General features: G+C 43.9%; 2 protein-coding genes across 7 annotated transcripts; one reads left to right on the top strand and one right to left on the bottom strand.

Moving 5' to 3' along the window:
* The first annotated feature begins 464 nt into the window (after window positions 1-464).
* On the top strand, window positions 465-6909 carry mfap3l (microfibril associated protein 3 like). Of its 2 annotated transcripts, none has more exons than XM_053861153.1 (3): window positions 465-752; window positions 2492-2894; window positions 3695-6909. In XM_053861153.1, the coding sequence occupies exons 2-3, from the start codon at window positions 2624-2626 to the stop codon at window positions 4552-4554; spliced, it is 1131 nt and encodes a 376-aa protein (XP_053717128.1). In that variant the 5' UTR covers window positions 465-752; window positions 2492-2623; the 3' UTR covers window positions 4555-6909. The 2 variants fall into 2 exon arrangements, with proteins under 2 accessions (XP_053717128.1, XP_053717129.1); XM_053861154.1 differs by lacking the exon at window positions 465-752 and adding an exon at window positions 829-2291.
* Window positions 6910-7290: 381 nt separating this feature from the next.
* Window positions 7291-27565, bottom strand: clcn3 (chloride channel 3). 5 transcript variants are annotated; one of them, XM_053861149.1, is made up of 16 exons: window positions 26902-27565; window positions 23836-24017; window positions 17619-17779; window positions 16992-17091; window positions 16359-16546; window positions 15733-15855; window positions 14918-15124; window positions 14716-14796; window positions 14272-14524; window positions 13858-14150; window positions 13593-13779; window positions 13120-13518; window positions 12752-12968; window positions 11871-11946; window positions 10892-10929; window positions 8282-8428 (listed from the first exon to the last, which is right to left on the bottom strand). In XM_053861149.1, exons 2-15 carry the CDS (start codon window positions 23996-23998, stop codon window positions 10915-10917), a joined length of 2463 nt encoding a protein of 820 aa, XP_053717124.1. In that variant the 5' UTR covers window positions 23999-24017; window positions 26902-27565; the 3' UTR covers window positions 8282-8428; window positions 10892-10914. The 5 variants fall into 5 exon arrangements, with proteins under 5 accessions (XP_053717121.1, XP_053717123.1, XP_053717122.1 ...); XM_053861146.1 differs by lacking the exon at window positions 10892-10929 and having other exon boundaries at window positions 7291-8428; XM_053861148.1 differs by lacking the exons at window positions 10892-10929; window positions 11871-11946 and having other exon boundaries at window positions 7291-8428.
* Window positions 27566-27671: the final 106 nt, after the last annotated feature.

Below are 27671 nucleotides of genomic sequence, written 5' to 3' on the forward strand. Positions count from 1 at the left end.
ATGCACTCTTCGAGCATTTGAAGCTCTGCTCACATCAATCCTTACTAGTGGAATATGAATGAGTTCCATCACTCGCTGGCTCTGAAAATGTTATGTGTCATGAAGCGTTTTCAACATGTCGTGCAGCGGGTGACTCAGGATCTCACACTATTCCTAACACCAGGCTCTCGCCCAGTGACATGAATTGCTGCACATAGTCCAGGTCCCTTCTCAACAACAGAACACAACATTTACAGGCGCTGATCCTCATCCCAGCTACGTCACAACCAGGTGATCATCTGCTGAGCCTAGAGGACCACAGTTAGTAGAAAGGTTGGAGTATCAAGTTACGTGACTTTCATGATTCTTTTTGTTATCGTAGACTCTTTAAAAACGCAGCATGAAGCGTTTTGTTTTGTAAATACAATCAAATGATTGTATGCAAATGACGCGCCCCCTAGTGGACATACTCCAGATAAACCCCACAGATTAAAAAAAAACACTTCTAAAGCTCAGCGAACCGTGTTCCATAACACAAATGAGCAACTACTACTTCTTAAGAACAAAGCTCAATGAATAACTTTAACGTCTGTCTGGGTGGATTTGACGACGTGAGCGAGCGGCAGCCGCTTCCTTGTCGGACTCGGTGGCTGCGGGACTCATAGCGGACGAGCAGCCGCAGCAGGAGGATGGAGATGGCGAGACGGAGCTGAGACCAAACCTGACCGATGGTTCCTCCTGCGCTCAAGTGTCCCGCTTCGATCCATCATGACGTGAGTATATATTTTTTAAAGATGTTTTATAAGAGCATGTGATTATTTTACTTTTTCGTGATCACCATCGTATTACAGACAGCATTGTTTTAGCACGCTAGGGCGTTTTTTTTTGTTCCATTTGTCTCCCTTTATCCCCAGTTATCGGTCGCAAAAACATGAAGCAGCCACACTTTTAACGTGTTCGGTTCAGTTCACTGACATCGAGGAGGAAAACAGAATCCAGTGTTTAGCCGGATCCCACGCCCTGGTTCTCTGCGTAACACATCGCGAGCAGATGAGATTCTTCTGTACACCCGCCGCCACACGCGTTTAATTGTCGAAATTTGCAAATACAATGCAACATTGAATCAATGCTAATACAAGAGTAATTTTCTTATAGTCGGAATTGTAGCCTTCCGTCGTTGCCAAACCAGGAAATAGACGAAGCCTAAGCCCCGTTATTTCAAACCGAGCTTGTTATGAAGCTGTTACTATCGTGTCAGTGATGCTATATACTGTGCAATACTGTTACATTTTTGCTTGTGAATATCCGTGTTATTCCGAAACATTCGTCTTGCGTTTACACTGTGGCCGCTCGTTGCTGTAAACTGGGGCTTTTAAATGAATAAATAATGCTAATGCTGCTCCTGTTTCACAATGTAAAGCTGTAGCTGCGTTAGCGCCACCGCACCGCGATGAAAGTCCTCAAAACACAGCCGCTGGCCTTCGGTCAAATACCGAAAGGCTGCTCTTGTGACATAATAGTCAAACGTAGTAGAGTGGAGTGGAAAGTCGGGTGACTTGATTCGATAGATACGCTGAATTGATAGTCAGTTACTAGTGAGAGACGTCAGTGGAAACTGGAGAAACCCGCCTGATGGACTGGGAATTCAATGTTTCCATGCGGTTGTGTCGAGCTCTGACTCTAAAGAAGGTGATGCATTTGTTTTTAGGTCAAACCGTGACTTGGATAGACTTGATGTGAGTAATACTTGTTTTATTAACAGATCAATATCAGGATGTTGACATACTGCATGATGGGGGCCAAACTGTCTCTAGTACTGTTAAAAGAATAAATATGTAATACCATTGCGTAGTTACCCATCCTTCTTTTTTAAAGCATCATTTCGTTGGCCTCTGTGTCTCCTTCAGCAAGGAAACTTCACGGACCTAACACCCAAAATTGATCCCAGCGTCACATGACTGCAGCCTGACTGACACCACAAAGCTTGCCAGATCTGTTTCTTTGGTCCAGAGTCTGTTACATCATAAAGACCATGTCAATGTCTTCAAAGATTTCAAAGTCACATGTCAAAGCCTCTACTTATCCCAAATGTACTTCAGCCATCTCTGCCAGCATCACATGCTTCCTGAAGCACTATAGGAGCCCGTAGTTTTATTCTTCCATTTAATATCGACATGGCTTACTTCCTTGAACCATATCTAGTTGCTGTGACTTGTAATAGTTTGCTAGCAGTTCTCTCTGTCACCCGATGGTTGGCGAGTACTGCACTTAACCCAAAGTCGTAGTGAACCAAGCTCTAAAGTCTAAAAGAGGTACAAAGTACTGTGATGGGAAAGGCAAGAGAGCAGGGCAGCTGCAAATGAAGTACAAGACATGTTTTTGTACATAATTCAGAGTTCACTGTCCTGGGGTACAGTGAAATCAAAACAATGAAGTGACCACAGTCCAACTGTTGGACACAGTCATAGTGTTGTTCAGTTGTGTTAAAGAGAAACGGTTCTCTCTCTTGCAGTGAGATGTTTGTGGCAGCAGATCTGAGGAGCAGGTTTCCCTTGACTGTCAAGAGATAGCCAGCCTGCACTTGGAGTCCCCGGAGGAATGACAGAGTTTCTTCCCCTCGGGTCAAACACCGACGCTCAGAAAAATGCAGCGGGCTATTGGACATGTGGTTCTGATTCTGGTGTCCCTGATCGCCTGGCGTACCACCGAGGCCTCCTCGGGAGACTCGCCTCTAAACCGCACTGAGAACAGCACCGGCAGCGATGGTTTCCTCCCGGTGGTCTTCACCACGGTCAGTCAGTTGATCGCCCGAGAGGGAAGCTGCGTGCTGATCGACTGCAATGTCACCGGAGAGCCCTTCCCCAGCGTGACCTGGTTCAACTCCCACGGAGAGCGCTTGGACACGGACACCCACGGTAAGGCAGCACTGTCACTCTACACCCGGTTTCCTGTTCGCTCTTCTCTCCATGACTGCATTGTAGGAGATCAGGAGCAGCTCATCTGGTCTGCTTGTGAAAACCAGGCTTTTAACTAGCAGGGGGTCTGGGCATCTGCAAAATATTAAAAAACGGACGCCCAATTCTTGACTGTAGCTTGGCCACCCGATGACGCCATACACTGACGTCATCTGGCGGCCAAGCTACTGTCCATTTTTTTCATGTTTTGCAGACGCCCAGATGCCCTCATAGCTAAAAGCCTGGTGAAAACAGGGGAGAACTAGGATGGGAGAGTACATGAGTGAGGTAGAAGTAGGTTTGTGATTTAGGAGAAGTTCACACAGGTATTTTGCTCCATCAGCGGGTGGGGGAGGTGCGTGGCTTGTTGTGACTCGCCTGCACTTGTGAGTGTGCAGAGGAAACAGTCCACCTGCTGCACTGACTTCCTGTCTCTCACATACATTGTTGTCCAGAGCAGCTCCTCAGTCACATGGAAGTGAAGGGAGGTGGGTGGACCCCGACTGCTGAGGGTTTAGAGCACCGATTAAAGCAAGTTCTGGGAGAACAATGCGCCGGATTATCATGCTGCCTTTGATGGGATTTTGTATTTTTCTGTGAAGCACATTGACCTCCCACTAATACTTTGCAGGCCTGTGGAAAATGTACTGCAGTGATTTAGCAAGTCCTGTGGAGGGTATTTCTTCATTACAGGCCATGTTATCTTTTACATGTCAGCGTCAGAGGGGAGGTCACCTTGTGCTCCGCTCTTGTCTCTGCAGGAGGGAGGTGGTGGCTCCTGGACAATGGCGTCCTGAACATCTCTGGCATCGAGTTTGCGGATCGTGGCAAGTACACGTGCATGGCCTCAAACGTGCACGGCAGCTCCAACTGCACCGTCACACTCCGAGTGGTCTTCACCAACGGGGACATGGGCGTGTACTACATGGTGGTGTGTCTGGTCACCTTCACCATCATCATGGCGCTGAACGTCACGCGCCTCTGCATGATGAGCAGCCACCTGAAGAAGACAGAGAAAGCCATCAACGAGTTCTTCCGCACCGAAGGCGCCGAGAAGCTGCAGAAAGCCTTTGAGATCGCCAAGAGGATCCCCATCATCACCTCGGCCAAGACGCTGGAGCTGGCCAAGGTCACACAGTTCAAGACCATGGAGTTTGCCCGCTACATCGAGGAGCTGGCCCGCAGCATCCCGCTGCCGCCGCTCATCATGAACTGCCGCACCTTCATGGAGGAGATCCTGGAGGTGGTGGGGGTGGAGGAGATGAGGCACACCTTCCTGCGACAAGCACTGGAGGGGAGCCGCGAGGTTGCGGGGCGAGTGGCCGCCATTGGCGCCAGGGATGTGTTCACCATCCTGCCGGAGAGGGAGAGCGCCCGGGAGAGGGAGCGCAGCGAGTCGCCCACTGCCGACTCCGACAACTCCTCGCTGCATGATCAGCCGCAGCACATCAACATCCAGGTGTCGGTGCATCCGCCGCTGGCCGACCAAGGCTGCCCTGCCATCGACGCCCCCTCTGAGGCCACGCCCCAGGAGCCGCCGGACGCCCAGTCGCAGCAGAGTGCTGACATTTTGAGCGAGGCCCCGCCCCCCTGTCAGGTGATGTACGAGAGCCACGTGTGACCACCAGGAGCCCCTCTAATAAGAGTTTTCTGCTATGCATCTTCACGCCTGACGGCAAGAGACATCTGGGTTCTGGTGGGAGACGAAACAATCACATTTGTAAACAATCATTTTTAGCTCATTCACGTTCAGGCTCGAATGTATCCTCACACTAATGTAAGCAGAGAATTGTACGTTGACTTGGACTGGTCGACGGGTTCAATTATGGAACACATCCGTTTTTAGTTTCTTACTGATTTTTTTAAGACAAACTCAAGTAATCTGCCTCAGACTGCAACCGGTCATAACAGCAGGAGAAGAGCGAGCGGGACCAGGGACGCATGCTGGACTTGAACCTCCGTGTGGATCCACAGACCACCTGTACCTTTCGCTCATAATCTTCATAAGTTGTTTTATTTAAGCCGTGTGGTTTGGTTCCTCATGACGACGTCCACGGGTCCGTTCCTCCTCCTTCCCATCTCTCTACCCCGCTTCTGGCGCCGCTCTGTGCGAGCCCTCTGCTGCATGTGCGAGCGAGCAGTCTGTCCTCAAGACGCTGCTCTGCTTTTACTGGTGCTCATAAGATGCCTCTTTTGTAGTGAATAAAATGGAAGTGCAGTGGACAGAAGAGACGTGACTCATGATTACTGAGGGTGACCGGATTAGAGAACCTTCTGCTGTCACATGTTCTTGCTTGACAGGCAGATAAATAATGGATGTGCTGTAATGGAAACACACAGATGGAAACGTAAGACGACTCACACCTCTGACAGACACCTACTTTAGGAGGTGGGAGACCGTGTCATCAACCTAGTGGTTTCTGTTGTGACTCTGCAGCATCTGAGGTCCAGCAGGAGATGAAGTCCAGCTTGATGTTCTGATAAATTCTTCGAAATGTCTTTTCCACCTGATCTTTGCGGGTTCTGCTGGTATCAGCGCACTAATCTCGGGTTCAGTCAGAGCTAAGGCTGCGGGATGTCTTCCTGTTTGTCCTGCTGCAGTGTGCGCTGGAGAACATGGTCCTCACCCCGCTACTATCAGCGCTGTTGTCTGATAACACCACTGGACACAAATATTCCATGAGGGAACATGAGCAGCTTTGAACTGAACACGACCAGAATGTAACAGTGAGGATGCTGTTCAAGTCGGTAGGTGAAGGTCAATGTTGGATGAGGACACTCCGGTGTGAGGCAGGGTTGATGTGAAGCAGAGAATAAGAGGCACAGGTGACTGAGTGGGCAGAGCAGATAGCAGAATATATAGTGACTTTGGGAACGTGTCCCATGGTAGTCCAGGGTGCTCAGCTCTCAGTGATCACTTGGACCTCAGGTGCTGCAGTATGCGATGCTAATCTGAACGTGGAAACTCATGCAGCCACAGGAGCTGGGGAGAAGAAAGCCTGAAGATGCACACGTAAATGTGAGCCAGAATCACTGAAAAGAATCTTTTTATCACCAAGTGCCCCTGAATTGGTAGCAAAGGAAGTTGAGCAGTGACCCTCAAGGGACACCATCGATGACTGCATCTCCACCGCCTGGGCTCATGCGAGAAAAAATAAAGAAGCACCAAGTCCTCCAGAAATTCCCTCTTAACTTAAACAAATTCTGATGTGAACATGTGACATCATAAATTTGAAGTTGAACAACAAAATCTGTGAGTTTACAAAGTAGCCACTTTTATTCCCCCCCTTTGTTTTCATGAGAACTACCATGAATACTGACCGGTTTTTAAATATTGAACCCCTTGAATGCCCCTTTGATAATTCTTTCTTTCTTCCATAAATCATTTGTTGTATGGCAGGGAAACACAAAAAAAAAGATTTTAAAGAGATCAATAATTATAATAAATAATAAAACAATAACCTACGGGGTCTCAAAGTGGTCCTCAAAGGGCCGCAGGTTTTTGTTCCAACCAAACAAGGGCACATTGGTTAACCTATCAGGCAGCACCAGACGGTCAAGCGACTGATAATAGTCTTGTACAGCCCTTCTGTGGACCAGTGTGAGAGCCCTGGTACACCTGGTCATTGTTTCATTGGGAGTGACCTGGAAGATAAATCTGAGGAGTGGCAGCTCAGGAGGAGATGTTTGGGGACAAAGTGACGCAGACCAACAACATCAACTCAGAGATAGATAGATAGCCGTGCAGCATCATGTTATGTTCATGAGACAAGTCTTCAGGATAATAAGTCACCATCTTATCAAATATTAATTCTCCAGCCTGGCCTGTTATTTATTCACTATATTTGCATATATTCAGCTCATGATCTGGCAGTTGCAAAAACAAGCGAGCCACTTCTGTGCAGCAGAACGACCAAGTGCTGAAGGAGGATGTGACCACATCAGGTTTTGTTGAGACAAGTGAACCAACAATGAATCAGGAAAACGGGAACACTGAAGACGGCGTCAACAGTGAGGCCTTCAGCTGTGAAAGTAAATGTAGTGAAAAAAAATGTTCACATTAAAGAGTCATACGTTGGTCACATGACATCGCACATGAGCGTTTACTTTGAGCCGTAAAGCAAATATCAAACCGTCACGACTGGTTGAGCCACTACAACGTGCTCATACTGCAGTCCCAAATTGAAATATTTCAAGAATGAAACGGCCACAATATCGTTGTTTTCTGAGGATAAAAAGAATGAAAATTCAAATAAGCAAATGATGAATGGTTGTGATGGCCACGGTCCTGAGCCTTTGTTTGTGAGCCCATTGTTGAAGAATGGACGTTTAACAAAAGGACACATTAACATGTCTCGTCATTTAAATAATTTTATTGTAATTTATCACCTTGTATAATTTAGACTCTGCCAGTATATTTATTTATTCCATTTACAAAGTGAAAAACTTGAATCGTTTAGCTTGAATTGGTGAATTAGTGTTCGACATGAAGGACTTTGTCCACGAGCCACAGGACAACCACACACACACACGTGCACACACACGCACGCAGACTTGTAGCGTCGTCTTTACTCAAAGTGAAAAGCAAGATTCCAGTTTCTTTTTTCCTTTGTTTAAATTACAGAGGGAGAGTGTTTCATCATGGAACACTGGACACACAACCCTGACATGGACACGCCTGGCTCAGAGGTCGTGAAAATATTTTTTCCATCTTAAAGGACTTCACATTCGGACACACACACGCACGCACGCACGCACAGTTTCAGGGGCTCACACCAACACAACAGCCAAAACAGGGGGCAACTGTGTGGTAACGTGATCCAGAGATGCTCCATTACGGAGTCAGGTGACTCCTGGGTTTCCATGGTAACCGGACTGGAATGTTATGGTGACTGACACACACACGGACGGACAGACAGACGGACGGGGACCCCACGCACAAAGGAGGACGGACAGGTCAGCTGTGCAGGTGGGCAGGAGGTTCACTTGTTCGGCCAGCTAGTGCCAAGGTCCGTCATCGCAAGCCCGTCAGCGGATCATCCTGACCTGTGACCCTTCGCCGCATTAGGACACAGAAGAGTGCAAATGTATATCTATACATTAGTGTGTGTGTGTGTGTGTGTGTGTGTGATGTCGGAGCATGCATGTCTGAGAGAGAGAGCGCACACGTGTGTCTTTGACCCCGCAGCTCACAGTGACCTCAGCAGCAGGAAAGATCATAATTTAGTCAGTCTGGTATCATCCTCTTCCCTCTCACGGCCGGTGAGTCTCTGGGGGTCACAGTCCAGACAAACACAAAACACTGGGTCTGAATGTCAGAGGTTGGCTCCGTCCAGGAGGCCCACCTCCTCCTCCTCCTCCTCACTGCCGCCCCCTCCTGTCCAGGCGTCCTGGAAGGAGCGGATTAGTTGAACATGATTGACTCTGGATCTTGGTTTGCCATTTGAGCCATGTGACGAAGGATATCTTTTTTTGTGATGATGCCGAGAAGCCGCCTGCAGAGGGAGACAGAGGACAGAAGCGAGGTAGGTAGTTTAGAACGGGACACCTTGATGGAGTCAGTGAAGTTAAGGTTTTTTGGCTACATCCGTCCAACAGGTTAAAGAGGGTTAGTCAGAGGCCAACAAAAAGACGAGGTCCCCAGGAGGGAAAGTGCCAGTAAACCAGAGGAGAAGAGCAACAGCAACCAGAACAGGGTGACGCTTCACCACCACTAGATTTGGTCCCAACAGTCTGGAGAGGAAGCATCTGGGTCCTACAGAGGAAGTATGAAGAGCAGGAGCAGGGCTGCACAGAGTCAACACTGAGGGTCATACAGTAAGTTCTCCAGCGGTCACACGGTAAGTTCATGGACACACTCACAAGGAAACAACTTGAGAGTGTCCCAGAACAAGCTGACACATCTGAGAGTGTTGTGGTGCTGCTCACAGTATAGGGTACTTCTGCACACTTGTGTGAGCGAAGCAGCATTTATTTATTCATTATTTTCCCATACTTTGGATGGCTTGGCACGCAATGCTCCTGGAGCCCAGGCTGTTTCTTCCCTTACTTTAGATTGTGCTACCTCACATACAGTGTCAGGACTCGTCTATTACAGTTGACCATGTCGACTAGTTGTTAGAGCCTTTATAGACCATCTGCCCAGTAAAGAAGCATCACTCTGAACATCAACAAAATAAATCCACTAAAATTGACAAGCGGTACACATGTCGCCATCTTCAGTACAGTTAGTACTGCAGGTATCACATAGCATGTACAATGCAGTAAACAACATGCAGAGTAAAAAATACATCACAAAAAAAAGGCAAAATGGGATGTTAATTGACCGACAACTGTCGACCAAATTAAAAGTCAATGACAAAAAGCTGTGCAGCCCAGCTGCCGAACATGGCGGGAGGAGGCAGGAGACGATGGAGAAGACAGGAAGGTGAGGCGCCGGACAGTTACTTAAGAGTCCCACATCATTAAAACTCTCATCTCAAGTAGCTTTACTAAAATATTAGCTTCAATATTTGGTGATATTTGGCTCTCAGAACTAGAACTCCTCAGGCGGTGAGTTCAAGAGCTGAGGTTTCACATGTGACTTCCATGAACATGGAATTTTGCAGCGACTAGACTGCAGTGCCTTAAGAGACTAGGGCACGTGCTTACAACACAAGAAGGCCTGGTCTAAAAACAAAGGGATATTTCATTAAAACCATTCATGAGGGGCAAAAAGAATCTCTTTCCCCTGACTGTGTAATACATCTGTGTGCTGAGGAGCAACAAACGCTGATCCTGGACTGCAAGGGAGGACCTGCTGCTTTTCTGTGAGATCATCATCTACACTGGTGTAGCAGCACTGGGAATTTGAGCATCTGATCTGCGGCTGTAGATGACGGTGATCTGTCGCCCAAAGGATCGATCACAGTACCAGATGGGGGAAACCCATTGGAACTGCTCAAAGCTTAAACCAAGCACACAATCCAAAGTAAAGAGGTTCAATAGCTGCAGTGCATTGTGGGACTACCACGACGGCTGGTGGAAGTGCAGTTCACTGGCAGGCAAATAATAGTGGACGTCATAGAAGCATGTGGGACCCAAAATAAGAGTCCACTCCTGGCAGGTGGTTCAGAACAACTTATCTATGTCCAGAGTCAAACACATGGTGCCGATTCAACGGTATGTTAAGAGTTTCTTGAAGTTAGAGCCAACAACACTTCAGGTTTGATGAAGGCTTTGGAGGTTGGGAGCAGCAACTACACAGCAGCAGCCAGTGGTCTACACAGTCTGGTACAGGCCGCCACCGGCCCACAGAGTGTGAGAGAAGGCAAATATGTGAACAAAAAGCAATGTTTCCTGTAAACTGGCTACTGAAGCGCAGCAGGATGTTTTCCATGAACTACAACTAAACACATTTTTAGAGTCACATACAGTTGGATTTTACATTTAGTTTAGTTAGTAGATTTTTTTCTTCAATCCCAATCCTTAAAAAGATCTTGTGACCAGGTCCTGTGACAGCAAACGTCATCAACTCTATCGATTATCTATGACCTTAAGAGAGTGACTGCGCAGTTCTCTAAAGATGCTGTGGACTATTAAATATCATGAAGGAAAAATACTCGTACATATTCAGACAGTTATAAGTTTTAAATATTTGAACCTATCAAAAAATATACAATCAAAGAATGCCTTCCTGCTTCCTTCATATTTTGTGGTGCATTAGCTGCATCATGTGACACCGCCAGCTTGCAGGAAACATAGTGAAGGTAAATAAGAGAGGATAAATATTGCAATGTCATGGTATTGTCACAAACTCAGGGAGGAAACTAGATCACTACAACACAGTGTCACTGCACCATAGAGCAGACTACCACTACACATACAATGAATCACAACGAGAGACGTTTGTCTTTGATTATAACAACTACACTAGAATATTCAAAGGCTCCGCTCGGCCGTGACGGCTAGCTACTCGCCAGTGGGTGGTTAAGACGACGGGTCAGAAGTTGTCAATCTGGAGCGCCGCCCAGGTGTAAAAGGCAGCAGAGTAATAACGGGGGGAAAAAAACACAAAAAAGAGGAGAACATTCATTATTTGTATAAAAAAAAAGAAAAGGAACATGTTTGTCAGATGGTAAAATGAAGGTGATGAGAATGTCATACTGACCACTACACGAGGTACGGACAGAGGGAGGTGAGGATTAGCGGAAAAACTAAACACTGGGAATCCAGTTACCAAGTGAGGCCTTTTCAGACATGAACCTTCCTGACGTTCCAGATTGCATAAGGTTTAGACTTTCCTTGGCAACGAGCTGTTCAATAAAGACCACATGTCGAGCAACGTTGGCAGGGGTGAGCAGGATTAACATTTCTTGGGTTTCTAAAGTGACCTCTTTGCTTGAAATGTTGAAGTCAATTATGGGCAGACATGCACTGAACTAGGAGAATATGTGAGAAGATGAACCCAAGTTCTACTGATATCAGATGCATTCTATTGCATTCTAAACATACTACAACACACTAAAACTGAGCACAATACATTTTATACATTATAACGGTCATTAAACAAAACAGAAATCTACGACACAGGTCTCAGTGTGGCCCATATTGCCTATTACTAGAAGACATAAAACTTGCAAGTAAAGGTCTCATGTCTGAAAGAGGCTCCCAAGTCACTCAACGGTCCCATCAAAGTTCAGTTCTACAGAACTGGCCCAGCACCAGAGTATCCGTACACAGAGAAAATGTAGGAGTGCAGGAAAATGCTAGGGAAGTTTCTCTAGAAGCGACTCCACACCAAAACAACCCACAGCACTCGACAGACAGGAAGTTTAGCTTGGAACTGTCTACAGCCATTCAAACCAAATTCCATGCATCCCTCCAAAACGCAGAGCCTAAGAGAGAGGTGCGAAAAGTGGGGAGGGTTCATGTGAGTAAAGGGACGGGGCTAGTCACCGGGGGCTCCGTTTGATGCATGAGCTCCTCCAGATGCTCTAAAATATTCTTCTTTGTGATGATGCCCAACACAATCCTGAAACACACACTTGTTAAGGGAATGACTGACCAAGGTGAACCAACAAAAAAATAGAAGAGAGACAGAAAACAAAGATGCAGCACAAACAAACAAACAACAGTGGAACTCAAAACAAAATAAACTGCAACACAAAAACAAACAAAACAACATATACCTAGTAAACCTTTTATTATTCGACAATGTGTGCGACTGTTTTGAAAAAGGACTGAAACTCAGTACAACAATAATTAAACAATAAAGAAACGTTTTTGTCTGCGCCCAGCAGGTGGCGCCGTCTGTTTCGTAACCGTCCAAGGAAAAGCTGATCAGAGGCCGAGCTCACACAACCACCTGCCTCGCTAAATGCTCAAAAAGTAAAGGAAAAGCCTCATCAAGTTTCCTCTGTGGAGGTCATCCATGATAAACAGATATACAGGACATAGTTCTGTGGCTTAACTTCAGGAGCATCAGAACAAAACCCCTGAAATATAATGAGGGAGTTGTGACTTTTTAAAATAAGAAAGAAATGTGTTTGTTATTAGGCTGACATCGATTACTACTGCTTTAATTAATGACTTTTATTTATTGGCTTCAGCAAGCAACTCGAGTGCAGTTCACACACGTATCAAAAATGCTGCTCTCAAATAACCTTGTCTCCTCCATCTGCTGCTCTGACACAAACACAGCAAGCCACCTGTTAGGCAGTTGTTGTTAGTTACAGCAGCACAAGCTCAGCAGTTTTGTTAAGGCAATTTCAAGGACGTAAAGCCAGACTGTGTGTTGACCAAATCTCAAGTTAGCGGAGAAGATAGTTTCCACTTACCCGTTATGAGTGACCAGACACTGACGCAGGCCCAACTTCCTGAAGATGTCCACCACGATCTCCATGGGCGTGTGGTCAGTGACGGTGAAGGGGCTCATATCCAAGATGGAGCGCAGCTTGAGTGGCCGCGGGCTGTCGGCAGGGAGGGTGGGGGCGTGTTGGGTGAAGTACACCCGAGAGTTCAACATGATGCCCTCCTGCTTACGGCGTGCGTTATCTGACAGGAGGTGGAGCAGATGAAACATAACAGTTTATATTGCATTTAAAGTCTAACCAAGTATTTCAGTACTAGGACCAAGTTTACAGCTGAGCTGCCATAAAACTAACTACAGGTGCACATTCTTCACTCTACTTCATTATACAAGTACCTATAGCAATGGTGATGTCCCTGCGCAGAGCGAAGCCCACTAGCCTCTGGGACTCCTTGGACACGATCACAGGAAAACCATTATAACTGGTTTCATTGATGATGGCCTGCAGCTCCTCCACAGTCAGGTCATCTTGTGTCAGCACCGCTAGTGGAGGGTCACTGCGCCTGGGCCTCATCACTTCCCTGGCCAGAGTTGTGTGCGTGAATTCCTCCTTAGCATCAAGGAAGGGGTACCCATTCAGGCGGATGTGGGCTTCGTAAATCCCCTCCCGACCGAAGGCGTCTCCCACCCACTTGCTCGTCATGACAGCAGCCATGAGGGGGACGATGTACTCCAACCCCCCAGTCAACTCAAAGACAATGACCACCAAAGAGACCGTCATGCGGGTCACCCCACCTTCAGAGGGAAAAGAAACAATGAATGTTTTTGCACTTCTTTTCGGCACGACAATACTCTAAACGTGCACTCACCCAGACACGCAGCAGCGCCCACCATGGCATACAGTCCAGGAGTGATGCAGTCGGCGCCAACTTCGCACCATTCTTTGAACAGAAACCAATCGTGGTGGTAATAAGCCAGTTGCTCCACAGCAATTCCAACGATTCGACCTGCGATCGCACCAATAGCCATGCTAGGGATAAACAAACCAGATGGGACCTGAAGAGACAGGAAGTGGCTTTAGCGTTTCAGCTCAGGGGAAACACCCAAACCTCCTCTATGATGGAAGACACACACCTTGAGTCCAAAAGTAAATATTGTCATTATAATTTTAAAAATAAGGGCCAGGCAAAGCTGCCACATGGCGGCGTAGACACCAGGGCCCGCGGGGCGGTTCGGGTTGTCGGTAAAGGCTTTGCTTCCGTTCATCTGGCTGCGATACTGGCAAAGTTGTGAAGACTCTAGAGGGCCGCAGTCAGTGAACAATTCTTTTATCAGTTCACTGGTGTTCTGACGTGTGTAGGGGTTTGGGAAAGCAACGACCGCAGTAATAGCCGCCACCAGGATCACTTCTAGAACTGGGTACTTTCCTACATAGAGAGAAAAGAGAAAGTCAGAGGAATACTGGTTTTAATGTAGCTGAAAACGAAAAATATTATATTCCAAGCACTCCTAAACAACCTTTCAAAACTAAAAAGCAACTGCACTTGCCAAATCGGGTAGATTTACGGCGACGGCACCAGGCAATATTGGCTCGGATGAAGAAGGCGCCCCAGAGGCCACCGAAAACTCCCAAAAGAATAAAGGGGATGAGTTCGAACAGGTACCATGGAGTGTGGTACTCCACGTAGAACAGCACCAGACGGCTGTTACCAAAGGGGTTTATGGAGCGCAGCACGAAGGCCGCCACCAGGGCGGCGAAGAAGGACCGCCAAAGGGTCTTCAAGGGAAAGTAGTAACTCACCTGGAGACAAGAGAGATCCCATGTTAGGGGAGACAACAGTATTTACACAGCAGGGGCGACATCTGCATTTTCTTCATATCCTGTATATACACACTGGATGCATTATAGTTTAAAGCAAAGCCACTGCTCATGCAGATCAGAGTATTATCATTAAAACCAAAGTGCTAGTTCTGTTCCTGAATGTTCTCTACCTCCTCCAGGCTAAAGAGGACACCTCCGATTGGTGCTCCAAAAGCCACAGACACTCCAGCTGCTGAAGCCGCAGAGAGGACCTGCATGAAAGAAACATGAAAAGGGAAATTAAAACACTAGCACACTCAAATACTTTTTCAAGTGGATGCTCCCTTTGATGTCCACATCTTTACAGAAGTTCAGTAACAGTACTCCTCTCACCTCTCGTTTCTTTGCCTCATTCTTGCTGTACTTAGGGAAGAGGTAAGAGAAGATATTCCCACAGCAGCAGGCCACATGGACCAGGGGTCCCTCCTTGCCCAGGCTGAGTCCAGATGCCACAGCCAGCACTAGAGTAATAGTCTTTATCATCAATGTCCACTTTCCCAGGTAACCCCTGATGATGAACCCACTAAGGATGGTCTTTATCTGCGGGAAGATGATCAAGGTTCATTTACACGCAGGCACTTTCATCTCTGAGCCAAAATGAATTACAAACCGATCAAATATTTGGTTCCTGTCATTTCATCTAAATTGCTCATGAGTATGAGGTGTGACATGTTCTGGGTGAAGTCCAAAGATGACATTTCATCAAATGTTATTCATTATTCATTCTTTCAATCATCATCTGATGTCTTTCCAAGAAAATAAGGGTTAGCCTTAAGAAAAGTAGCATTTTCAGTGAGGCCATTTTGTAAATCTTAACTATAATGCCACTAGTACCTTTGCATTTATGAGGCTGTGACTACAGGCTAAACTCACAAAATGCATTGCAATAGCATAGTTGCAAGCTTCAAATAGATCAATGACAAAAATGTCCATGTAGCGCTGATATTTCAACAGTGTGCAAAAAACAAACAAACATGAAATTCAAAACAAATGTTTTTTTGTATAGGCTTCTAACTGACTGGCCAAAGATTGTAAAATTACTTTTTTGCTTCTTTCATTTCTATTGCCGGCTGATATTTCTATCACAGAAACTATGTTTCCTGAGGATTCTGCACAAAACAACTTTGCTAAATTGAAGCTTATGTTACCTCAGGGATCCCTGAGCCACATGCGTACGGAGCAAACACCTTGACCAGACACACGGCAAGGAAGGCGAAGGACAGAGCCCAGTAGATGTACATGAAGTAGTTCATGATGTAAGATCCTGGACCCTGAGGGAGTAAATGACAAGGAAAGCAAAATCAAATATGATTAATGATCAATAACATTGATGCAATAAAAATGTTTAACCAATTCTTCACATGGAAAGGATTGCAAATAAATGTAAGCTGCCTAGTGCTGACGACGCTATTTAGACTTCATGTTATTTTGCACAGTTTTAACCTCCAGGCCTTTTTGTGACGTCAGCAACAGAACGCACTGGTTACTATTATACACGCATGCTGGAAGGGCTTGAAAACATCAATGAAAGAACAATTGTCTCTTTTGAACACTGATCATGTTGTAATGAAAACTTCAATAGCTTCAATAATTCGACATAGCATTCCAACGATTTGTTACTTTTCTTCAATTATTGATTTGTTTTGCACTTCCCTACCACCAAATTCTTGCCATTAATAACTACAGACATCATGTCTAGACTACTGAGCTATGTGTCCCAACAAATGAGAGAGCCGTGGATAAATACTGTCATGCCTGACATGCTGCAGTTTACCTCTGCCTGGCCGAGGATGAGTTCAGCCCAGCTCTTCCACTGAGGACACTTGTCTCTCTCTGCAAAGGTGGTTTCATTGGACGTCCAGCAGCACTGCTCATGGTTGAACCACATAGCACTCAGGCACACGCCCTCCTTCAGGTCATTCATCCAGTCTGCAGCAATGTCAATCAACCCAGCCAAAGCACCTGGTCAGAGAAGAGCAGGAAGAAACAATGAATATGTAGGGTTTATGCGAGACAATACAATAGTCTTGTTTCATAGACAGAACATAAATATGAACTCCAGCTTTACCTTTTATAAGAAAAGGCTAAGACAAATCACTGTATAAACATCATGCTAACACTGCTGTTAAAACCATTGAATACAATATATTCTCAGGTAAACAGGTTTTACAACGCCTTTAACAAATTACAGAGTGGGGCTGTCGACTTTAAATGAATGCAACGTAGGCAATTTTGCCTCATATGAAATGCAATGGTTGGATTTTGTAACTAAGCCGGAGATGGTGTCGTGATAGCAGAGGAAAGAAACGCACCTCTGAGTGGGTGTGTGAGAGTGAGCATGTGACTAAAAAGTCACATGCGAAGTAGATAAGGGCAGTTTGCTAATGTTTGCGAGAACTTCAGTTACCTGAGGCCAGGCCTGTGAGCGTCACAACCAACCATCCAGACCAAGCATCGTACAGGCTTTTGGTGAACTCCCATGCGGACTCCTTTTTCTTACTGTTAATCTAAACACAGAGGAAGAAACACAGCTGAAGATAAGAATTATTAACTGCCAGGACACATCAAAAGCACTTATATTGATATTGCTTCCTGCCAACAAAATTTGTGACTAGGAGCAGAATCCAAACGGACTACCAGAGTCAATGTTTGGTTAGAGGGCAGGAAATGTATTATTCAAAGTGAAAATCTTGTCCTGTCTTGAGTGTTTCTTAAGATTATCGCTCTGTGTACGAGCCGATCACTAAAAATAGTCTAATCAATTCTGTTTTAAATTACATTCCACAGCCTGTGGATGACGGCAAATGTCCTTGATCACTACGTTTAATGGCGTTTGATGTTCAAAATCAGGCTAATACTTAACTTAGGGCTCTGTTTTTTTTTAATAGTCTCAAACAAAATGACAGTGATGTTAATGTTGCTGGATTTGCGGCTAGTTAATGGTTCCACAAGACAAGACATCATTAAGTACACTGCCTATGCACTTCAATAATTTTATAGAATTATGATGAACTAAAGAGAGTCCTTTTTTTACCTTCCGATGTCTTTCACGGTCCTTGCATTTCTCTCGGACCCAGTCAATAGTGTGAAAGTCATCATAGGTCCCCACACCGGGAATAGGCTCTTCTAGGAAGTCCAGCAGATGGGTGGTGCTACTGGCCATACCCCCGCCGTTAGACATGGCGTAGTTAGATCCTGTGGAGGGTTTAAAAAAAAAAAAAAAAAGTCTTGATGAGAATGAGGGGCAAAGGAAGTCACAGAAGAACCAACTTATTTACTCAACTGAAACAGCAGTATTCATTGTGTACTGAACATGATTATGAAGAATAAAACCATCGCTAGAAATACTGCAGAGGGAAATAAATGAGCCAAGAAGACCACAGAGATACAGAGTAGGACACTATAAATGTATTACATCATAATACACACTTATTTTCCTGCAAACAGAAATGTTTTAAATCAACAGCAGCTCAAGCGTCATAACTGAAACAGGCCAAATAGTATTTACAAGGCTTGTAATGTAAATGATTATTGTGGTGTGGCGTATAAACACATATTTACACAAGAGATTCTAACCAAACAGTCAACAGTTCAAATACGTTTAACATGCCAATCGATGCAATACATACAAATACTGTCAGCTGAGTTCTGCACCATTTAATTCACCACAAGCCTTATTTTTTAAAAAGTGGCTTAGTTATGCATAATCCTCTCAAAACAAGACGGGAGGTGTGTGTTGGTGACGTGCAAGCTTTACGTCAACATCTGACAATTATCTTTTGAGGCTTGTCTGCTCTATTCTGCTGGACCTACGGATTCATCAGCAACAGAAAACAGTGTGACTCATATCTGCACACAGCCACACAAACATTTCAGTGAAGGGGAACTAGCGGCCGGAGGGGGTTACTCTCTGTAGAGAACAGCACCATTCTCAGAACACAGCTGCTTCGTCAGCAGTAAACTTTAACGATAAAGACATTATTCAACAATTTATGGAACAGATTTAGTAGAAAATATATAGAGGCATTTAAAGTTAAGTCCTTCACCAACAAAGGGCATATAAAACACCCAGCATTTGTACAGTCCCTACAAGACTACCACAGTGAATGAAGTAATAACATAGAGAACCTTACATAAGAAAACAAAAAGCAAAAACTGGTTTCTGTGGCTGTGAGTGAGCATTGAATAGTAATATTGTCATACTTGCTGTATGAAAATAAGTAAACAAGCGGCAAATTCAATGATCATTCACATTATTTTTGGTCATATTCAGAAAAGTCTGGGATGTAACAAATACATGGGCAAGATATCTACATTTGTTTCCAGCTCAGCTGCAGAGTGATGTTCCAACTGTAAGGAAAACTTTATGTGACCACAAAATAAACCAATCTACAGTACTTTCTTAGCAATGACGGATGGTCATACTCTGATGTAAAACTGGAGTGTTTGAGGAAGGCGGCAGTGAAACCACTTAAATGTTGACCGAATAACATAGAGCTAAGTGAAAGAGAGGTATATTTCCTTTCTAAAAATAGACAATAGCTATTGACAAAGACAAACAACAAAGTTGAGACACTGAGGTCAGTCGTTGACAAAGTCACAAACTCAACAAGCATTAAAAGCAAATGTTTTTTCTTCCATCTCACGTGCACCAACATGAAAACAGATAACTAAATAAAAACTATACAAAACACTTAAGTTCAGTAAAATTCAAATTCTACTAATGGGAATGTACATCGCACTTTAATCAATTTGATTCAACTGACAGTTCACATTTATGTTTTTAAAATAGAATACATAATCAATGAAGTAATAAGTACATTTGACAAGAAGGTTCTGACAATGTTTAATAACTAAAAGTGTACTACTTCCTTTGATAAGTCACTATCAGTGCATCTCCTCTGAATCGTTATCATTTCAGAGCAGAATCTAACAGGAAAGCGTCATAATGATGCAGAACACACGGTCTGAATGCTTAATTGAGGACTGTTTAAGGTACCAAATTTAGCTGGAAAGTGCTAGTTAGACCGTTGATATGGTGACTATCATTTCCAGAAATAGGTGACAGTAAATGATTCTAGCAGTATTTGTGCCTTTTTGATGCTTCCCGGATATTCCACATTTATTTTATACGGCATGAGAGGCGCTGAGGTCCCAGATCAGGTGACTAAGTGCAATCAAGCAAGTCACTGGTTCAGCTGACATGCCTGCACTGACAAAGGCTGGGGAAACATTGGAACCGTGACGTGGCTTCCCCTGTATGGAAATACACAAGTAACTTAAGGACACCTCTTAATGTTGCTTAATTAAGATTGCATGTACATAACGTCTACTGTCTGAGACATTTTGCAGTCTGCATGTTGAAACTGCAAACATTGGCAATGAGTGTGTTTTTCCAACCAAAAATCCTTTTTTTGCAAATGTGTGCTTAACATTCAACCATGATAATTAGATTTATATATGAACCAGAGTCAAGTAAGGCCACACTAATCATATGCTTTAAAATTCAATTCATCAAAGTTATACCTGACATCACGAGTGTGTTGGAACCTAAAACACATGATGACAATCAGTTTGCTGAAGGGACCACCCAAACATGCCGATGATTTGATGCAGAAAAGAAAGGCCGCTAATGTTTCAATTAACCAGCATTACCAGGCTGTTCATCAAATAGAGTTGCATTATGACTTAAGTAAAAAAGAACTAGACCAGAGGTTGTAGAGGCAGCTGACTGTGTATGAGCTGGATTGGACTAGCATTAGACTGCTCAACATGTGAGCAAAAGACAAACCCAGAAATCCCTCATAAGGCAGCAGGGGTCCAGCCATTGACTGCTGAGATGTAAAGCTTAAACCAAAAAATAGGTAGGGGCTATTACACTGGTTAATCAGTGAGTGTTTGACATGTGCTAGCATTCAGATAGAAATAAAAGTAAAGCGGTGAATTTGGCAAACTTCCATGAGACCTGCAGAGCTTAAAAAAAGTTGCAAGACAACTGTCAGAAAAGAGAGAACTTTATGAAAGAAGACAAACTGATGTTATATGACTTAGAAGACACAAGTCAAATACCCAGAGGCCTCTTTTCTCCACATGGCTCTACCATGTTACTACTTTACCATGTTACTGCACTACAACAAGACATCATTGGAAGCACAGTACTTCAAACCCAAAAACATGAACACCTGGTCTTTCTCTGTTCTGGCAGAATTTTTGACACTTCGGTTTCATTGATATCATTTTCAGCAGAAGATGCTTGTTTACAAACTGCTTTGTAACCAACAGAAGTAAATGTTAGATATAAGGAGATCTTAAGAGGCAGACAAAGACAGTGACTACATCTGGGGCAACATCCATGGTAACTGGATGTTGCAGTTGGGGACTGTCAAGCACAGCAATTGTGTATCAGGAAACAAAAGTGTTGAGAGAGCATATCAAAAAACACAAATTCTCCCGTCTTAGAAAGTTTAAAAAGATAAAATTAAATATGACCACCTTGGGGAACTACGGATCTGGGTTATTAATCTGTAATACAGTATTAGACATACTCCTTCCATCACAGAGAAGATACAGGACATATATAGATAACCTTTGTTCTTGGGGAGATGACATTTCCACAGGTGAATTTTCTCTGCTGACTAACTCAAATACATTTTATTCGAAGAAAAGGATCACCACTCAAACTCAAAAATAAATTGCAGACGGTTGACCCTGTAACATCGCAGGTCTGCAGTCTTTATAAATGGTCTTGGAACTGCAGCGTGAACACACCCTTAGCAAATCATCAGCTAACAGGTGCAGCGCAAGCTAAAAGGTAAACGGATGACAGATGACAACAACAGTGGTAGGGTTCGATCCACATCCATTTTTCTAGGCCTTTTCACAAGAAGACCACAAAGGAAAGGGGGCGCGAATGAACGAGTGGCATGAGCGTTAGCCTACCTCGTCGGGGAATCTCTTGCAGCGGGATCGTGTCCCCTCCCCCGTCATAGGGTAAGTATGGGTCAGCCACGGCGTCTTTCTCCTCCATGTTGACAGATAAGACGGCGAGCCGCGGCTAAGCTAAGCTAGTGTTTATTGCGCACTACACTCCGTGTCAGTCGCTGCTGCCCCTGCCATGTTGACCAGCCCGAGCAGATAGAAGAGAGACTGTGAGCTTGGGTTGGACGAGCGCGTAAAAGCCTGGTCCTTCCTCCTCGCCTCTCTCTCTCTCGCGCTCTGTCAGTCTCACCCTCTGTACCGCAGCAGCTGACTGCTAAAGGCTGACGATATCACACGCACACTACCACGCCAGCAACGAAAGGCGATCAGACGAGCGCCTGCTCAGTTGCTAAGGGAGATCCGCGTGCCTTGCCTGTACGGGACAGACCATAAAGCTGGGTCATAGGGGTGTGTAACTACAAAGGAATCAACTATTATGACCACTACTGCTGACGTTTTTCAGACTTCTGATAAGGAACGGAGGCAGTTCAACTATTATTGCGTGCAGGGAAAACCGGAATGCATGAATTATTTGCAAATGTTCATTTGAATGTCAGATGAAGGTCCATTCAAGACCACAATTAATTCATTAATTTTACTTACACTCTATTGTCATCAAAAATCAAATTATTTAAGCGTCCACTGAAGACCAGAATTTCATGTTCCTGACTTGAGATGTGTTTTAACATTTGTGGAACTGAAACACATGTCGCCAGCATCGTTGGAAATACAGCACCACCAACAAAGCGCACCATAAGTCGGCAGTTGTATGGGTCGGATTTGTGTTACAACATACCCTATCTTCATTTGCGAGCCTGTTTCTGCTACATTTTCCTCCATTATGTAACACAGTTAACAGAACCACTCATTTCGAGGGTTTTTCATTTCACACACAACAAGCCTGCTCAGGATTTTAACAGAGGCTGTCTGCATTCCATCACACACATGTTAGTGTCCTTTGTCAACGTCGTACAAATTGTAGGACACTATATCAAACTTACTCTGCCCCTACCTTTCATTAGACCACTTGGTGTCTTCTGCCATAGCAGGTTTAGTCCACATCCAGGAAGAAGTTAACATAAATGTTGATAAGGTAGTTCCAGTTTCGGGGAAATATGAACAGACATCAGGTTCCATGAAAGTATTTCTCCACGTTCACTCAAACTTTGAACAAATAAATAGTCTAAACCACAAACGCCAGTGAGGCAACTAATGTATCTCGAGCTTAACTCTCACAACAAAGTAGAACTAGGAGAGAGGCGAAGAACGCTCTTTGAATGAAGCACATTCATCTTCCTCGGAGAGTTGATCTGACTGGCCCACAGCCAAACCGGTTTATGTTAATGACAATGTCACACAATTGCAGACAGGCGAGACCAGTGGGTGGGTTTTATGCAAATGAATAGCATTCAAAAGAACAAAAACAAGTAGATCGAGAGAGTCACGTGTTCACCAACACCTACAAACCAAGTATTCAAACACATAATTGTGCACCATTTATATTTCTAGAAGTAGCCATTTAAAAGCCAAATGTCCTCAAAAAAACCCAAACGGTTATAAGGTTATAAGTAATTGTATGAACAAGAAAATACCAAATTCTGTAGCACTCAGGAATTTCATAAACCAGATAATTATACACTTGATGAAGCCTCTTAAAAGCACCATTTAGTTAAAAAAAAAAACCATTTGAAGAATTTAGACTCAAATGGCTGGACATCTGAAATATATCTAAATAACAAACAAGAAGAAGCGGTCTAGTTTCAAATCTATTATGTAACATGTTCATGAGGCATGAGAGGAGGCATCCATAAGCTCATAGAAAAATCTACATGCTACCTGTGTAAAACAGCCCACCATATGGCCAGCACCCATTTACTGTTTTTTTTATCTCGTGAATAGAGCACACTTTGAACTATTTGTTTATATTTATTGACCACTTAATTGCAGGCCCTAAGTACTTGCCACAGACATTCTGTTCACCCATGCAAACATACATACCTCGATTCAACCAGACATCTACAACAAATAAATCTTCCCTCACATTTCCCAGCCATACAGTGCTGGAAATAAGTCAGGGGACCTCAGGTATTTCTACTCAACATCAATTAGGATTATTTCATTAAGAACATCAGCATTACCCTGCTAGGACTGACATTCAGAAATGGTCAGCCATGGGCATGACTTCAATAAGTTCGAAAACAAAGTCAGGAGCTGTTCAACATGTGACTAGCAGCGGAAAAGAAAGCCATTGTTTGGAACCCTACGCTTCCTACCTGGGGAGGAAGCATCCCCATCCAGCAGGTTGTCATCCTCAGTGGTGTGGAAGTCCATGACCATCCCGGCCCCATCTAGTAGCTCTTCGTCGCTACTGGCACTGGCGATGCTGTTGTAGCTGTTCCTGCAGTAGCCCCTGTGGTACAGCTGCTCAGACTCCATTTAGCAATGCACCAGAGCCCTGGATGGTAAATGAATGGAGGAGAGAGTGGTGGGCATTCAGGTGGGAGCCTTCGAAAAACTATCCATTTCAATATAGCAGTTGTATTCAACCATGAACTGTCACTTAGTTGACTTTCATCTTAAAACGTTCTCACAGGACACAGTGACAATGGGCACCACTTAGTGATCGCATTGACACCATCTATGAATTTCAATGGACTACACACCCATGTGATTGATGGTGCAAAACATACCCGGATCTTATTCAGAACAAAAACAACCAGACAAACCACATTATTGCTCAACATTATTATTGTTGAATTCTAAATCCACCTGTTATACAAACAAACCGTACATGACTAGTCCCATGGCCTTCATAACTTCAGTCATCATTCAATCTACAGGGGTAGGACAAAATAATGGAAACACCTTAAAGCTAAAAAAGCTTTAAGGTGTTTGCATTATTTTGTCCAACCTCTGTACAATGTCATAGTAATCATGCATTTACCAAATCACAAGGCCATTAGCTCTCATTTTCACAACAAACATGAATCATGTGCTTCCTATGCAAGTAATAAATGGCTCTCACGGCTCTTTAAGAGCACTTTCCCATGATTACCCAGCAACCAATGCGCTTCACACCAAGTCACCCATTCATGCACCCAATAACGCACTGGCTGCAGACGGCTGCGATCTGAACGGCCAGGAGCAAGCCGGGGTTAAGTGCCTTGCTCAGGGACACGACGACACAAACACGGCAGGAGCTCAGATCGGACCTCTCGGTCAAAGGCTGACCACTACCATCTGCATCTGAAAGTGTGATGTTGGGAAGTGCATCTCCGTCATCAAAAAGTCCACTGAACAGATCTCAATCACATCTAATAGTTCTTTAACAACTTAGCAACTAACTTTGTTTTACTTTGGTTTGTGCACAAATGACACCCTCTGGTGGACACGCTAGTAGTTACACCACCTCAGAGAAATCATGAGTGAGAAATTATTTAAAAAATAAATAAATAAACAAATCAACCCCCAATGACTGCAAAAATTGCAGTATCTAAGTAAAGACATGCTGAAGACCTTTGGCTTGTGCATTGACATTAATAACAATTATGTTTCTGCCGAACCGCATAGATGAAAACAGTTTCGTTTTGTCTCAACCGAGGCCTTTTCTAGCCACATGTGGCTAGAAAAGCCACATACATTCATATTAGATACACAAGAAGTTTTACTATAAATACTTTTAAATAATTCTCAGTATGTTTGGTCTAAGGAGCAACATAAATGTAATAAACTTACAGCTTGGAGGTTTTTATCTTTCTTTGGTTCAAACTCAAATGTAGTTTTGATAAATAAGATCTATCTTTATAAAAAGCCGTTAAATATTCAGAACTTCAATATTCTAAATATTATTGACCTATTGCAATTAGTGTTATTAGCAATTAGCAATTATTAGCTTATTAAACTCAAACAGTAAAGGGGTGAGTCATCAGAATGGCATGATTTTTTTTTTTTTCAGCGCTTCAGGTGTTCCTTAACTCTTAACTCTGACTGGTCAATACGGAGGTGTTGCCCAGACAACTGTAGCAAAGACGTGACTCAGCATTTGGCCTTCTAACGGACTGTACTACACCTCCTCCACCCAGAAACCTGTGGGTGGGCAATACGATGTCACAGCAAAGATGCTTCAACTTCAGTCACTAATATTTCAATTATTTTTTTGCTGTCACTCTCATACACAATGGTGGAAGAGGGAAATGTAATGACATGTATTGGTATCCAAATATTTTGTGCAAAAGAGCACATAAAAATGCATTTTATACAGTGTTAATATGAACTCACTTAATGCTGAAGAAAAGTCGCTCAAAGTAACTGAAATAACTAAAAGAGGCACTTGGCTTGCCCGTATAATCAGAGTATCTGATGTACGGCGAAGATCGCACAGTTAAAGAAAACACAAAAAAAGATGAGTCTGATTCAGTGCTTCAGTGCTCTCACCATATATTCATTTACTGCCCTCGGCCATAACTAATTAGTGGACCTGTCTGCAATGTGTCTTCTGAATACAATACGATTTGGATGCGTGCAGCGTGAAAATGAAGCCACAATCTCACATCCGTCAGACACAGATCCAGTGCAACAACGATGACAAACGGTGGATGGCCACTACAAGTGGCACGGGTTTTTGGAAGAACGCCACTAGCGTCTAACATGTCACTAAATCAACCAAGATCAAAGATTAACAAGGGAAAGAGTTAGTTTAAAAATTGAAAATGTTTTCTGTAAAATGTGGGAAATGTCATGACAGCTGGAAACAAATGCATCCCCATGTAACTAGCGAGAAATCTAGATGTCCAAATAACGGTTTTCAGACGAACTTCTAGAACTTCAGTTGGCGGGCATACGGATTAAATATGGGTCTACATCTTATTTGCGGTAAAATAAAAGGGGGAATAATGTTTTCGGGTATTAATTAGAAATTGAAAGCTGGGAGAAGAAGACTATTCTGGAACACACTCGGCTAACCAGTTAGCAGTCCCTACACTTACGGTTATTTACACCCGAATACGGATGCAAAGCTGGTCGTAATTATATTTTATTTAGTTGGTCTGGTGTGTGCTTCCCGTTTGAAACTGAATAGAGGGGAAAACGACGTGAAAACGATGCACTTTCAGACGAGCATTGATGCAAGCGGTCCAGACTAGCTTCAGCTGCTAGCTTCGAGGCTAACTGGCACCTGTGCGCTGGCAGCACTGTAATGTGTGGTGAGTTCCCGAAATATATAGCAATTGTTTGACAAAAAAAATATTTCAACTATGGAGAGCCACTTGCTATTTTTCCCCACGTTGTTGCTGCAATCACACCAGAGCGAAACGAAACAAAACAAAGCGACTCCAACGTACCTTCCCGTTGCCTCAATTCCAGCCTCAACACGAACTCTCATCTTCGTACCTGAGGTTTTAACATTGCGGGTTTAGTTTCCTAGACGATCGTAAGTCCCCACATCATTGTGGTTTCTTTTTTTTCAGTCCCATCGCTGACGGTGACGTCCACTTCCGGCTTGCGATCGCAGCCTCAGAACGGAGATAAACGAGCGAAGAGCAAACGCATGTATTATTCATCAAAAGTGCTGTCTTTTGGTAAATTGCTTTGTCTTGAAACAAAACACCGAACCTTGCCCGTTTCCCCAAAATAATAATATATTGTTTTGTCTTTTGACGCATGTTCTAAACAATGAATTTGAAAACATCTTTGATAATAAAAATTAATTAATAGTGGAATTTCATCCTCTCACACCATTGGGAATTAACCAATTGTTTCCGCACTTCAATACCATTTCAATTAATACTGGTAGAGAGCAACGTTGCAAGTCCTCTGGATATGGCCATATATTATTTTGCTCAAATTCAAGGATGAGCTTACTCGGACCTGCAAAATGGTCCTAACCAGGCCAAATGTCCTCACAAGTTGTTTTTCCCAAAATTGATCCTCACAAGAATAGATAAACCAGTTCCACATGCGCACACACAGTCTTGTATTTCTATCCTTATTAGGACTTTTGGAGGCTACTCATTTACATAATGCTTTCCCCAGCTTCGCAGCCTAAACCACACCAAACTTAAACTCCATTGTAATGACCCACTTATTTTGATGTGATGTTTTTTACCTTTAC

This window comes from Synchiropus splendidus, chromosome 3 (assembly GCF_027744825.2).
Source record: "Synchiropus splendidus isolate RoL2022-P1 chromosome 3, RoL_Sspl_1.0, whole genome shotgun sequence".
In the NCBI taxonomy this organism is placed as follows: domain Eukaryota; kingdom Metazoa; phylum Chordata; class Actinopteri; order Syngnathiformes; family Callionymidae; genus Synchiropus; species Synchiropus splendidus.